The sequence below is a fragment of the Aotus nancymaae genome, unplaced genomic scaffold (assembly GCF_030222135.1).
Source record: "Aotus nancymaae isolate 86718 unplaced genomic scaffold, 86718_ANA_hifiasm-v0.15.2.pri h1tg000006l, whole genome shotgun sequence".
NCBI lineage: Eukaryota > Metazoa > Chordata > Mammalia > Primates > Aotidae > Aotus > Aotus nancymaae.
In genome coordinates this window covers 37,924,567-37,939,394 of record NW_026988417.1, presented here as the reverse complement: position 1 = coordinate 37,939,394, position 14,828 = coordinate 37,924,567, and the positions used below count along the sequence as shown (strand labels likewise).

General features: G+C 36.0%; 1 protein-coding gene across 6 annotated transcripts in view; it reads right to left on the bottom strand.

Moving 5' to 3' along the window:
* KLHL5 (kelch like family member 5) overlaps window positions 1-14,828 on the bottom strand; it is a 92,624-nt gene that overhangs the window by 24,594 nt on the left and 53,202 nt on the right. For all 6 annotated transcript variants that reach the window (XM_064366413.1, XM_064366400.1, XM_012474952.3 and 3 more), the window contains one exon: window positions 5,222-5,408. In XM_064366413.1, coding sequence (XP_064222483.1) covers window positions 5,222-5,408 — 187 coding nt within the window. The remainder of the gene's footprint in view (window positions 1-5,221; window positions 5,409-14,828) is intronic.

Here is a 14,828-nt window from a genome sequence, read left to right as displayed (position 1 = left end):
AAGTTGCTGCCTGAAGGCATCTATGTTTTTCTTTTTCTTTTTTTTTTTTAAAGAATTGGAAGATTCTAGGGCTCCTTTGTTCTCTTATGAGTAAGATGAGTGGATTTTTTTTTTTTTTTTAAAAAGGCCCTCTAAAAAAACCCAACCTCCAATTGTGAAGAGTTCAACTACAACCCATTTCTCTCTTCTAAGTTTCTAATATAACATGTAAGCAGTGCCAGCTTTACAGAATTATAATCATGACTAACACTTATTCTAAAGTATTTGTTATAATTTGGTCATCAGAGCACTAGTATTATTGATCATTTCCTAAAATTTAGAAATACTTTTGTTATACATATAGAGTTTCTCATGTTACAGTTTTTATCATTTTTTATTTACCCTACAGAATGCTAAATTATTTGGGATATACACATATATGTGTGTGTGTGTGTGTGTGTGTGTATGTATATTTATATATCTAAGTATGTTTATATAGCTATAAATATACATATATAAATATAAATGTAAATATTTTATATTTGTGTTTATATATTTAATATATTTATAAATTATATATAAATATATAGTTATATAATATATATTTATTATATATATATATATATTTTTTTGAGACAGAGTGTTGCTCTTTCACCTAGGATGGAGTGCAGTGGTATGATCTTGGCTTACCACAACCTCCACCTTCCAAGTTCAAGCAATTCTTGTTTCTCAGCCTCCCAAGTAGCTGGGATTACAGGTATGCACCACCAATCACAACTAATAATTTGCATTTTTAGTAGAGACAGGGTTTTGCTATATTGCCTAGGCTGGTCTTGAACTCCTAGCCCCAAGTGATCCTCCTGCCTTGGCCTCCCAAAGTGCTGGGATTATAGGCATGAGCCACTTTGCCTGGCCTTCACCTATGTATTTTTCACAGCACCACACAGGGTCCCTTATACATACTATAGCTGTTCAAAAATATGTTTGAATAATTTTTCTTCATAGTTTTAGCTATAGTGAGGTTTTTTACTTATATACTTAGATTATTTGATGTAATAGTATATTTGATTGATTATTCTAAATTTGATCTTAAAATATTCTTCCTTCCATCAAATAAATAAAATGAAATTAGAAAATTCCCTCCAACAAATAAAAAGCTAATCGTCTCTCTCAAGAACACATTTAGGAAATACTTTTCTTTTGAATTTTAAGTTATTTCTTTTGGATCTAGTTTACTAAGCAGTATCATAGTTGTATGATACTGGTAACTAAAAGTTATTTTGAATTGGTAACTAAAAGTTATTTTGCTAATTTCAAACATAAAAATATTAAAACATAGTCTCAGGTATATATTTAAATCTGAATATCCAAAATTTAAAAAATCCTAATAATTGTAAAATTCTATGTAAATGCTTGGGACGTCCCTAATTTATACCAAAGAATTAATCTTTTATACAAGCAAGCACAAATATATTCTAACATTTTCTTAATGGCTATTTGGAGCCATTACTAGCTTATTTGTTCGGCCCTATACTAAACAGATATATGAAGGGACAGAAGCCCAATGGTCAGACTACCATCTGACTAAGACAAACTGCTCTTCCTTATAAAGATATTGGAAATAAGATAAATTAGGACCAGCCAGATAGCTTGAACAGGATAGGTCAGAAAATAAAGTTGGTCAAACAGAAGGGCCAGATTAGAGAAAGTCTTAAAAGCCAGAATGAGGCATTTGCATCTTATATGATAAGAAATAAAGACTGCTGGAGTTTTTGAGCAGAATAATCGCATGTTCACTGAAGAGTTAATGGAGTAGAGTATCATCTCCAAAGCCAAAATGCCTGTTTGAATCTTGATCCTATCACTCATCAATTGTGTGATCTTTGGAAAGTTACTTCAGTTCTCCAAGTCCTAGTTTCCCTATCTATAACAGAGAACTGTTATGAAGATGAAATGAAATAATATAGTCTAAGGGCTTAGCGTAATGCCTGCCACATATTAACAACATAATGAATGCCATTCCCTCTAACTTAACATGACCAAAATATGTAGGCTGACAGAAGGCTAACTGGAATTAGAAGGATGGCAGCAGAAATTTATAAGAATTAGACATAAGACCCATTTGAAAAAAGACCTGACAGCTGTCAGAATTTAAGGTTTGAGAGAGAGAATAAGACTTGCTTACTTTTGGTGCCTAGTTATCTAGTCCCCTTCCCATGCTTGGGGAATTTTCCATTGTCTGTATGAGCCTTGATGGGAAGCAGGAACCCATCTCCCAGAAAGCTGAAAAGATTGCCTTTCCATGTACCAAATTTGAGTTAAAAGCTGAGCATCAAATAGATATTTTATACAAGTTGGAAAAATGAGAATAAAATCAAAGTGAAAGTATTATAGATAAATACAGAGTTAACAGTTAAAGCCTTAAAAAGGACAGAAAAAGATAGAGGGGGAAGAAGAGTGCTAGTAATAACTATAAAAGCTAGCACCAGTTCCAGGTACATAGATGATACTTAATAAGAATTTGCAGATTATCTGAACAACAGAATGTTGAAATATCCCTAATAAGTTATCTTATTTATTTCTGTACCATGCAGTCATCAGGCCTATGTCTAAAACTTAAGCATCTACAAATAAATAGCATTATGTTATATGTTATTTGGGTTAGAAACTGGTAGGCAGGAGGCTGCTATTTAATGGTCACAGAAGTCCTCCTTGGTAAGTTGACACTTGAGAGATTTGAGTGAAAAATTTCTCCTAGGCACTTCAATATCCAGGGCCAGAGTGTGCCAGTGAGAGGATCACTAAATCAATATCCTTGATATGGATAAAATGGCCTGTTAGATTAATGAAAAGGCTGATGGGGTTGGAAAAAAAGCATCAGTAAGGGAAGAAGTTTTAATAGAATGAGCTGACATCAGAGAGGTAGCCAGAAGTCAGAGAGAGATTGTAGGAGACTGCAGACTGCAAGTACTAGGAATTCAAAGAAAGGGGAGATCAATGCATATTAAGGGTTAATACACAGAAAGCTTCTGCATAATACTGGCACCCAGCAGACACTGTGCAGTGTTTGTTGCTATTATTTTTAACTATTATTATTTTTTTGAGACAGAGCCTGGCTTTGTTGCCCAGGCTGGAGTGCAGTGGTACGTACGATTTCAGTTCACTGCAACCTCTGCCTCCTGGGTTCAAGCGATTCTCCTGACTTAGCCTCCTGAGTAGCTGGCATTACAGGCACTTGCCACCATGCCTGGCTAGTTTTTTTTTTTTTTTTTTTTTTTTTTTTGTATTTTTTAGTAAAGACAGGGTTTCACCATGTTAGCCAGGCTGGTCTTGACCTCCCAACCTCAAGTGATCAGCCCGCCTTGGCCTCCCAAAGTGCTGGGATTACAGGCGTAATTACGGCCTATTTTTAATATTACTAATAACTGTTGTTAGTGCGGTACAAAGAATTCTTAGATACCTTTGACCCAGATTTCCCAAATGTTTACTTTTTACTGTATTTACTATGTAGGTTTTTTTTTTTTTCCCCCTGAACTGTTTTAAGAGTAAGTTGTGGCCTGGTGTGCTGGCTCATAGCTGTGATCCCAGCATTTTGGGAGGTAGAGGCAGACAGATCACTTGAGGTCAGGAGTTCGAGACCAGCCTGGCCAACATGGTGAAATCCTATCTCTACTAAAAATACAAAAATTAGGCATGTGTGGTGGCATGTGCCTGTAGTCCCAGCTACTTGGGAGGCTGAGGCAGGAGAATTGTTTGAACACAGGAGGCAGAGGTTGCAGTGAGCTGAGATCGCATCACTGCAGTCCAGCATGGGTGACAGAACAAGACTCCAACTCGAAAAAAAAAACAAACAAAAAAACAGTAAGTTGCAGAAATGATGCCATTATACCCCTAATACTCAGTGTGTCTTCCTCAAAATGACAAATTATCTTCTTATAAGACCAAAATATAATAATCAAAATCTGGAAATTAACTTTTTATTTTTTTTGAGACGAAGTCTTGCTATGTCACCCAGGCTGGAGTGCAGTGGTGCAATCTCGGCTCACTGCAACCTCTGTTTTCTGGGCTCAAGTTATCCTCCCACCTCAGCCTCCTGAGTGTAGCCAGGACTGCAGGCATCTGCCACCATGCCAGGCTAATTTTTTTGCATTTTTGGTAGAGATGGGGTTTCACCGTATTGCCCAGGTTCTATCAAACTCCTGACCTTAAGTGATCTGCCCGCCCCGGCCTCCCAACATACTGGGATTACAGGTGTGACCTACCGTACCCAGCCTGAAATTAACATTTATACAACACTATTATCTAATCTATAGACCTTACTTGGATTTTGTCATTTGTCTCAGTAATGTACTTTACAGCAAAAGAAAATCCAAGAGGATGCATTATAATAGCTGTCATGTCTCTTTAGTCTCTTATAATCTGGAACAGTTTCTGACTCTTTTTTGTACTTCATGACATTGACATTTTTGAATACTATAGACAGATAAGTTATTTTGTAGACTGACTGTCAACTTAGATTTGTTTCCTCAAGATTAGATTCAGGTTACACACTCTTGAACAGCATAGATGGGTGGCTGAGTTTTCCATGCATCCTCTCCTGCACAATGCTGCTGCTTAGTCTGATTTCTGTCAACATTATCTTTGATTATTTGGTTAAGTGCTGTGCACCAGGTTTTTCTACTGTAAATATACTATTTTACTCTTTGTAACTAGTAAACATGTGGCTGAGAGACACTTTTAGACTAAGTATCCTGTTCTCAAACTTTTCCCACTAGTCTCAGCATCCACTGATAATTCTTGGCTGAATTGGTTATTGGTGGTTACTAAATGGTAACTTTTGTAATCTCATCTTTCCTTCTATATTCATTCCTTGGCACTCTACTGTAAGGAAGAGCTTTCCTTTTTCCCTTGTTTATTTGTATCGATGTGGAACCATGGATACTTACTGACTTCATAGGATATAATCTTTTACTATCATTTATTTTGATGCTCAAATTATCCCAGAGTTGGACAGTAGTAGCCCCTACAAGCTTTTTCCTGTGTCTTTTGACCTGTCTCCATCATTCTTTGAGCATTTCCTTACTTTCTGGTCTAGAGGATGTTACAGAATTATCTGGTACCTTTTCCTGCCCCTGTCCTGCAACCAGCCATTTCTCCCAATGAGTTCTTTGGCCATATATATACTTATTAAAATATCTTTTTCTCTGTTCCTCCCTCCCCCAAATAAAAGATTGTTTGATACCTTTTGTTGAATCCATTCCCCCAACTGCAAATAATGTACCAACAGTTGACTTCCTAGGTTTTGTCCGAGGACTTTGTAACATGGGTCTTCTCTCTGGTAATAAATGGTACTTCATTGCTTCCATAATGAGTTTCTGACATTCTATATCATCCCGGAAAAGTGCATTATTTTCCATGTCTGCCAGGAACTAGGAAAGAGTGGGTATGCATACTGAATGACTAAGAAATCGGTAGGGTTTACAGAAAAAAAATGACATCATTCTCAAATGGATTTTATGTATTTTTTTAAAATTCAAGTATAGGCACATATTTTTAACTAAAATATGCAACATTTACAGGATTTACATTTTAAATTTCATTGAAAAACAAAACACGAGTAGCATAAATGGTATACTCTAAAATCTTAGTACTGTAGTGCTTATCTCTGGGTAGTAGAAATACTGGTGCTTCTTAAATAAAATTTTTTTTTACTACTTTTCTATAATTTCCAGATTTTCCAAAATAAATAATTTTACTTTTAAAATCAGAAATAATTCTAATTGAAGAATAATTATAAGTGGGAGTTGACTAATTATACTGTGTTCACTTGACTTTTCTAAACAATTCCACTAACAACTGCAAAAACAAAAGTTACAAATTTCTCAAGGAGCAAAGAACTAACAGTGACTGTTCTCAAAACATTAAAATCCCTTGTGTGTCACTGAATCCAATTTTATGTAAATGCACAAAAATGATTACAACTTGTCTTCTAAAATATGAAATTCTTTTTAAAAATAAAATGAAAATATGATCACATTGGCAATTAAATAAAAAAAAAAAAGACTTAAAAATAAAAGTCTTTTCCTTTTATGCTTGGTTCTCCATAGCCCCTCCCCATCCTGTAATTCTTCCCTGCCTTATAAACAACCTGGTGTGCAGCCTTTCATATTTTCTTCATATTCATGCAATCCTCTGCTGACATAATTCTCATACATTTATATGTATAACATAAATATATGTAATAATTTTTAGTTTTCTCTTTTACTAATTGTCTTATTATATGCTTTGCTGCATCTTACCATCTTTGTTCAACATTAGCTCATGAAAATTTCTCCAGGAAGGTACAGTTCTGATTTATTCTTTTTAATAACTGAATAATACTCCATACTATATAGATATGCTAATTTTAAGCCATTTTCTTATCATGGACATTAATTTTGTTTCAGTATGTACAGACACATATTCATGTGTGTGTGTGTATATATATGTATATATGTGTATACATACACACACACACACACACACACATACACACACATGAATATGTAAATATACTCTTTTCTGCTACTAAAAACAAGTCCAGTACGGATGTCCTTATGTATTAATTTTTACCTTTACAGGACAGATTTCTAAGAACTGAATTGACTCCAGGTGGGTCAAAGTGTATATGTATGTATGTGTGTGTGTGCGCATATATGTGTATTTGTGTGTGTCTGTATGATAAATGTTGTCAGATTATTTTCCAAAGTGGCTCACACTTCATCAGCCATGTGTAAGAGCACAAGAGCATGACATTCCTGCCAGGAATAAGTGTTTTAGCTCTTTTTGTCAATGATATCACATTTTTCCTTTAATTTGAATTTTCCTAAGTGAATATAAGCATTATAAAATAATTTGGGTATTTGCACTTTTTTCCTTCATCTGCCTCCTTTTTTCTACTATCTTTTGATTAAAAATTTGCAAGAGTTCCTTATATGACACGCACTAATCTTTTATTTTTCAACTGTATTTTTCTAGATTTTTAATCATTTGTCTATTAAGGTTGTTTCATAATACTTTTGCTATGCAAATAATTTTCATTTCTAGGTCATCAAATACGTGTCTTTCTTTTCATTGTCCTGGTTAGAAAGTCTTTTTGTTTCAGTTTGTGGATGAAGTCTCCTGGATCATCTAGCAAGATTTTATTGCTTTCTCTCATTTAGGCCATTGATCCATGTGAAATGAAAATCCATTTCATTTTTTTGAAATTAATTTTTAAATAGAGTATGAGTGGAGGAGCATTTTTATTTTCTTTAAGATCAATAGCTAGTTCTGTACTACTTATTAAATATCCCTCTCCCATTTTTAACTGAACAGAATCTTGGTCATACATTACATTCTCACAAATTGATCTCAAGCTATGTGAGATTTGTTTTTTGATTCTTTATTCTGTTCTATCAATCTATTTGTCTATTCCTATTTCTAAATAGCATATTTTATTACAGTGTTTTTATAATATATTCTGATACTCGATATTGTTAAGTTTTCCCTCACTGTTAACTTTCAGTTTTCTTGGCTATTTTTGTGCCTTTATTTTTCACATTAACTTATGACAAATTTATCCAGATTCTCTTGGAATTCTAATAAGAACAACATTAAATTTATTAATTAATTTTTGAAGAACTGATATTTTAATGATATTAAGCCTTTCTGTTCAAGAAGCCTTTCCATTTGTTGTATAGCTTTCTATATATTATACCTTTCTTTATTAAATATATTTCTACGTATTTTATTATCTTCACTGCTATTGGTAATGGATTTTAAAAGTTTATGTCATATATGTTTTGAAGGAGAGAAAATCTACTGATTACACTTGTATTAACCTATTACTTAACAAATTCCCTTATTAAGCTCTACATGTTATGCAAATAATCATAACTGTCAACAAATAGGGATAGCTGTGTATCTTTTTCTAATGTGTATGCCAACTATTTTATTTATTTATTTTTGAGATGGAGTCTTGGTCCGTCACCAGGCTGGAGTGCAGTGACACAATCTCAGATCACTGCAACCTCTGACTCCCAGGTTCAAGCAATTCTCCAGCCTCAGCCTCCCGAGTAGCTGGGACTACAAGCGTGCGCCACCACCTCTGGCTAATTTTTTTGTATCATTGACTAATGATGTTGATGATATGGAGTTTCACCATGTTGGCCAGGATAGTCTTGATCTCCTGACCTTGAGTGCTGGGATTACAGGCATGTGCCAACTATTTCATTATTGTAATTGCTTCTAAAGAAGCAAAGCCTTCTAAAGAATGTTAAATAATTAGGCTGATATAGAGTATTTTGTTTCTTGTTTGAATTGATCTGGTTTTAGTGTTTCATTATTTAGGATAATAGTTGCTGTAACATTTAGTAATCTATCTTTATTATATTCAATAAAGATAATACAGATTTTCATAGATTTTGTTTTTTTGAGACAGGGGTCTCACTCTTGCCCAGGCTGGAGGGTAGTGTCACGATCTCAGCTCACTGCAACCTCTGCCTCCCATGTTCAAGCAATTCTCCTGCCTCAGCTTCCTGAGTAGCTGGGATTACAGGCGTACACCACCTCACCCAGCTAATTTTTGTATTTTAGTAGAGATGGGGTTTCACCATGTTGGCCAGGATGGTCTTGAGCTCCTGATCTCAAGGGATCCTCCCACCATGGCCTCCCACAGTGCTGGGATTACAGGCCCAGCCCCTTCATAGATTTCTTAATAATCATTCTGGTATTCCTGGAAAAAGACCTTTCTGGTCATAGTGTATCCTTTTGATACACTGTGGGTTGTATTTGACCATATATTTCTTTATAATTTATTGGGGCATATTTTACATATCCTAATTTATCCATTCCAGGTACACAATTCAGTGATTTTTAGTAAATTACCAAGTTGTGGAACCATTACCATAAAACAATTTTGAAACATTTTCATCGTCTCAATTAGATCCCACATGCCCATTTACTGTTCATTGTCATTGTCATTCCCGTCTTTTGTCCCAAGCACTAATCTATCTCTATAGTCTTTTCTGGACATTTTATATACAGAGAATCATATAATATGTAGACTCTGGTGTCTTGCTTCTTTCCCTTTAGCATACTTTTGAGAATTGTCCCTGCTGTGGCTACTGGTATCAGTGCTTCATTTCATTTTATTGTTGAGTAATATTCCACTGTCAGGCTATACTTCATTTTATCTATCTATTCACCAGTTGATGGATGCTTCTTAGGTTGCTTCCAGTTTCAGGCTATTATGAATAAAGCTGCCAAGAACACTTGTGTTCAAGTCTTTGTGTGGACATATTTCTTTCTCTTGGGTAATTATAACCTAGGAGTAGAATTGCTGAGGCATATGGAAAATTTATGTTTAACTTTTTAAGAAACAACCAAACTGTTTTCTAAAGTGGTTGCACCATCTTACATTTCCACCAGCACTGTATGAAGGTTCCTGTTTTTGCACATCCTCACAAATTGTTTATTTGTCTCTATTTTAGCCATTCAGGAAGGTGCGAAATGTGGTTTTATTTTGCATTTGCCTTGTGACTAATGATGCTGATGATATATTCATGTTTTTATAGAGGAAGAGAGAAACAGTCTCTAAAAAGAGTCACTGTAAAAACAGTTGGTGGTATTTGGAAACCAGCACTGCGTACCAAAGGCAAAAAAGCCAAATTAAGACCTAAGTCCCATGACCTACACCAGAATATATATTCTGGTATTAATTACTCCACATTGTTTCTATGCACACAAAACATAGTTACACTTGTCACAGAAACTGTTAGTAAATATGCATAAAGTTGGCTCATTAAGGTTAATTTTAATGTTCATGTTACTTAATATACTTAAATAATTACTTAAAATAATAGTATTATATACTATTATTTTAGTCATCTCTAAATAAAAATAAATGTGAAAAAAATGTAGAAAGTAAACTCAGGAGACGTAATAGTCACTGCAATTTGAAGCAATGTATATTTCCTAATAATACTGATAGTATCTATAAATTATAAATAAGTAGGATTAATTATATTTAAGTTAAAAAGTCATTAATCCAAGTATCAGATTAATCAAATGGGAGGAACCAAATATCATTTAGAAAACTATTCAGAAGACACTGAGAGAAAACTACAAAATACTTTCATGTACTCTGCATTTTTGGTGAATGCTAAATGCCTTATCTGCTGTACAAGAAGAGCAAATTATTAAAATGAAAGCATTCAGAATACAGGAATCAATTTTCATTTTGTAAATTTTTATCCTCACTCATATTTGCTCACTTTATGACTATTGCTCTAAAACTGTCCCCTCAAACACAAATAGAATGTGAATAATTTATGAACTGTACAGATGTTCAAAAAATGTTTTGGAGGCTGGGCAAGGTGGCTGATGCCTATAATCCCAGCATATTGGGAGGCTTTGGCAGGAGCATCACGTAAAGCCAGGAGTTTGAGAGCAGCTTGGGCAACAAAGTGTGACCCTGTCTCTATAAAAAATTTTAAAAAACTAGTCAGATGTGTGGTGGGGCACAGTAACGGTAGTCTCAGCTACTCGAGAGGCTAAGGTGGGAGAATTACTTGAGACCAGGAGTTTGAGGCTGCAGTGAGCTATGATTGTGCCACTACACTCAACCTTGGGTGGCAGACTGAGACCCTGTCTCAAAAAAAAAGTTGTTGTTTTAGTATCAAGACCTTGTAAACTAAAAGAATGCTAAAGTAAATACTGACTCATTTTATATTTCTGACTTTCTGTAGAAAACAATACTAAACTGAGAGCAGAATAGTGAAGACTCAGATACTTGTAAATTCAGGTTGAACATTGAAAATGTTAATAAGTTAGGTGTGGGCCAGGCGCAGTGGCTCACACCTGTAATCCCAGCACTTTGGGAAGCCGAGGTGGGTAGATCGCCTGAGGTCAGGAGTGAGACTAGCCTGAACAACATAGTGAAACCCTGTCTCTACTAAAAATACAAAAAATTAGCTGGGTGTGGTGGTGGGCGCTTGTAATCCCACCTACTCAGGAGGCTGAGGCAAGAGAATCACTTGAACCCAGGAGGTGGAGGTTGTGGTGAGCTGGGATCATGCCACTGCACTCCAGCCTGGGCAACAAGAGCAAGACTCTGTCTCAAAAAACAAAAAACAATTTTGATGTCAAAATCTTTTAGATAATGTATATATGCCCTAGTATTTCTATTCACATGGTTTAAAATTTTATCAAGTTAAAATGTCTGGAATGCTTTCAAAAGTAAAATAAAATCAATCTCAGTACTTTGAGAAGCCAAGGTGGGAGGATCACTTGAATCCAGGAGTTCAAGACCAGCCAGGGCAACATAGTGAGACCCTATCTCCACAAAAAAATTTCAAAACTGGCTGGGCAGGCGGGTGGATCACGAGGTCAAGAGATCGAGACCATCCTGGTCAACATGGTGAAACCCCGTCTCTACTAATACAAAAAATTAGCTCGGCATGGTGGCGTGTGCCTGTAATCCCAGCTACTCAGGAGGCTGAGGCAGGAGAATTGCCTGAACCCAGGAGGCGGAGGTTGCGGTGAGCCGAGATCGCGCCATTGCACTCCAGCCTGGGTAACAAGAGCGAAACTCCGTCTCAAAAAAAAAAAAAAAAAAAAAAAAAAAAAAAAAAAAAACTGGCTGGGCCTGGTGGCTCATGCCTGTTAATCCTAGCACTTTGGGAGACCGAGGGAGTGGATCTCTTGAGGTCAGGAGTTCGAGACTAGCCTAGCCAACATGGTGAAACCCTGTCTTTACTAAAAATACACAAATTAGCCAGGCATGATGGCATGCATCTGTAATCCCAGCTACTCGGAAGGCTGAGGTACGAGAATCGCTTGAACCCAAGAGACAAAGGTTGCAGTGAGCAGAGACTGTGCCACTGTACTCCAGCCTGAGCGACAAGGACTCCATCTCAAAGAATAAATAAATAAATAAAAATTTTTAAAAAGTGGCTGGGCGTGGTGGTGTGTGTCTGTAGTCCCAGCTACTCAGGAGGCTGAGGTGGGAGGATCTCTTGGGCCCAGGAAGTTGAAGCTGCAGTGAGCCATGATCAAACCACAGCACTCCTGTCTGGATAATAAGAGTGAGACCCTGCCTCAAAATAAAAATAAAATGACCATAAATACTTGTCTCCTAGATTATTCAGTTTTTTTAAAAAGCCATACAAAGATTGGGCCTGGTGGCTCACATCTGTAATCTCAGCACTTTGGGAGGCCAAGACAGGTCAGGAGTTCCGAGACCAGCCTGGCAAACATGGTGAAACTCCATCTGTACTGAAAATACAAAATTAGCTGGTTGTGGTGGCACACGCCTGTAATCCCAGCTACTTGGGAGGCTGAGGCAAGAGAATCACTTGAACCCAGGAGGCAGAGATTGCAGTGAGCTGAGATTGCACCACTGCACTCCAGCATGGGCAAAAGGAGCAAAACTTGTCAAAAAAAAAAGAAAAGAAAAGAAAGAGAAAAAGAAAGAAAGAAAAGAAGAGAAAAAAGAAAAAAGAAAAGAAAGAAAGAAAAGAAAATCCATACAAAAATGATCATTCGGTAGAGGATTACAATCACATGCATTATTTCCTACATTATTTTAAGAATCTACTGTTGGAGACACTATGATAAAATTACTATATGTAAGTTGAATCCCTTCTAGCTGGACTAAATAGAATGTCTTATATTAACAGAGTAGGATAAAATCTCATTTAGTTGGTATCATTGGAAAAGAAACTATTTCACAAAAATAAACTCTCTTGGTAACTAGACTTAATCTCAATTTTAAAAATATTAGTAATTTATTATTTGATTGGCATGTGGCAATTTAATAATTGCTATGTTTTCCAACCTTTTAAAGTAAAACATACAGAATATAATTCAACATTTTCTTCATTATTTTAGTATCTACTTCACAACTTTATTACTTGATAACTCTAATTCTACAATCTTGCCATTCACTTTTGGCAATGAAAAAAAATCAACACTGTCAATATCTCTAAATGTCACAATAGTGCAGCACAGTATTATCACTGAGAGGTAAAGTAACTTCGTTTAAATTATATAGGGCAATGTAGCTCCCATTACCACTACTTATGGTAGAAAATGGTTCTCAAACTTAGGGTGCATCAAAGCCACTGGAAGACTTATTAAAACACCATTTGCTAGGCCCCAGCCCCAGAGTTTCATATTCAGTAGGTGTGGGGTGAAGCCTAGTAATCTATATTTCCAAGAAGTTCCCAAAAGGCACTGACCTTCCTGTTGGGGATCACACTTTGAGAACCACTGGGCTAACCCACTGGATTTTCCCTCCTTGTCTTCTCTGTAGCATCTGATGATGATAAAACTTTCACCTTTTTGAAGTGTGAAATCAATTTTTAATAACAATCCAATTATTTAGCCAGGTTTGGGAATAACCACTAAATATTTTGTTTCCTAGGGTTCCATCCCAAGCACTCTTATGTACTCCTTGGCCAGTGTCATTCTCTTTCCTTTTGCAATCTAAAGAAATAGTTTTCAAAAAAGTCTAAGTCCTTAGACTCTAAAAGGATTAAAGGTGCCAAGAAGCTTTGGGAACATGATTCTTCAACTTCTTCCCCATCCCCTGAATTAGCTCTTCATTCTATATTCCGTTTCAACTGATGGCACCTTTTAGTTAACCTAATTGCACAAATTCTTGATTCCTCTTTTTGTTCACCCTCACCATTCAGTCATTAAGTTTTGTCAGTTTGACCTCATAAATAGCTCTTGAGCCTGGTAATTTCTCTCTACATCCACTGCCAGAGTATGCCCAATTCACTTGTCTGAATTCCAAAAGCCTTCCTAATGGGTTTTTGGCTTTTACCCCTCAGATTCATTCTCCACAATGCAGTTATAGTAATCTTTCTGAAATAAAATTATAATTATGCCATTCCTATTAAAAAATCCTTTAGTGCTTCCTCGTTGCTTTCAGGATAAAATTCAAACTCCTTGGCATGACTAGAGGTTCTCCACGTTCTGGTCCATTCCCCTCTTCAGCCCCATCTCTTGACTTTACCCCCTTTTATTTCTGCACTCTAGCCGTGCAAACTACCTTCAAATTCCCAAACACATTATGTTTGCTCATGACTTTATAATGAAGTACAAGCTCCTACTTCTCCCGGGTATCATGCCCCTCTCTTTTGGGTAACTAATTCATAATGTGGATCAAATAACACTGTAAGAAGTTCTCCCTGCTTTCTCGTCAGCCCCCCTCTTTTGGGTGGGCTACTTCCGTTATTTTCAGAATGCCACATTTATGTGTCTATCATAGTCTTCATCTCATTATAATCACTGATTTATTTTTTAATCTATTTCTTCCTCCATCTGATACCATCTCCTTGCTACCCCCAGCAATTTTACACACAGTACACTCAAGAGGCAGAATGGTTTAATGGGCAAGGTACAGAACTGTACGTGGGTTCAAGTCCCACCTCGGCCTCTCATTAGCCCTATGATGTCAGCCAAATAAAACTACAATACAGAAGGAGAGGAATTTATGCAATCACACTGGGATTTTGAACATACGGATTTACTTTTTTGGTCTGTCACTTCATTTGTACAATGAGTGTTGGAACAAATGATCTCCAAAATGCCTTTCAACCCTAAGAACTTATGGCTAGGATTAGCAGGACTATCCTGGATAAAAGACATTTTAAAGGTCTATGAGAGTTGTGCAACTATAGTATCATAAATATTCGAAACTGCAGAAGTAAAGTCAATTTTCAGGTTACTTAATTGTACAGCTTCTTTTCAAAGTCTAATAGGATTTTTCAGATTTGATTTGATTTCAACTAGAAAGAATTTTTAGGCCAGGCGCGGCA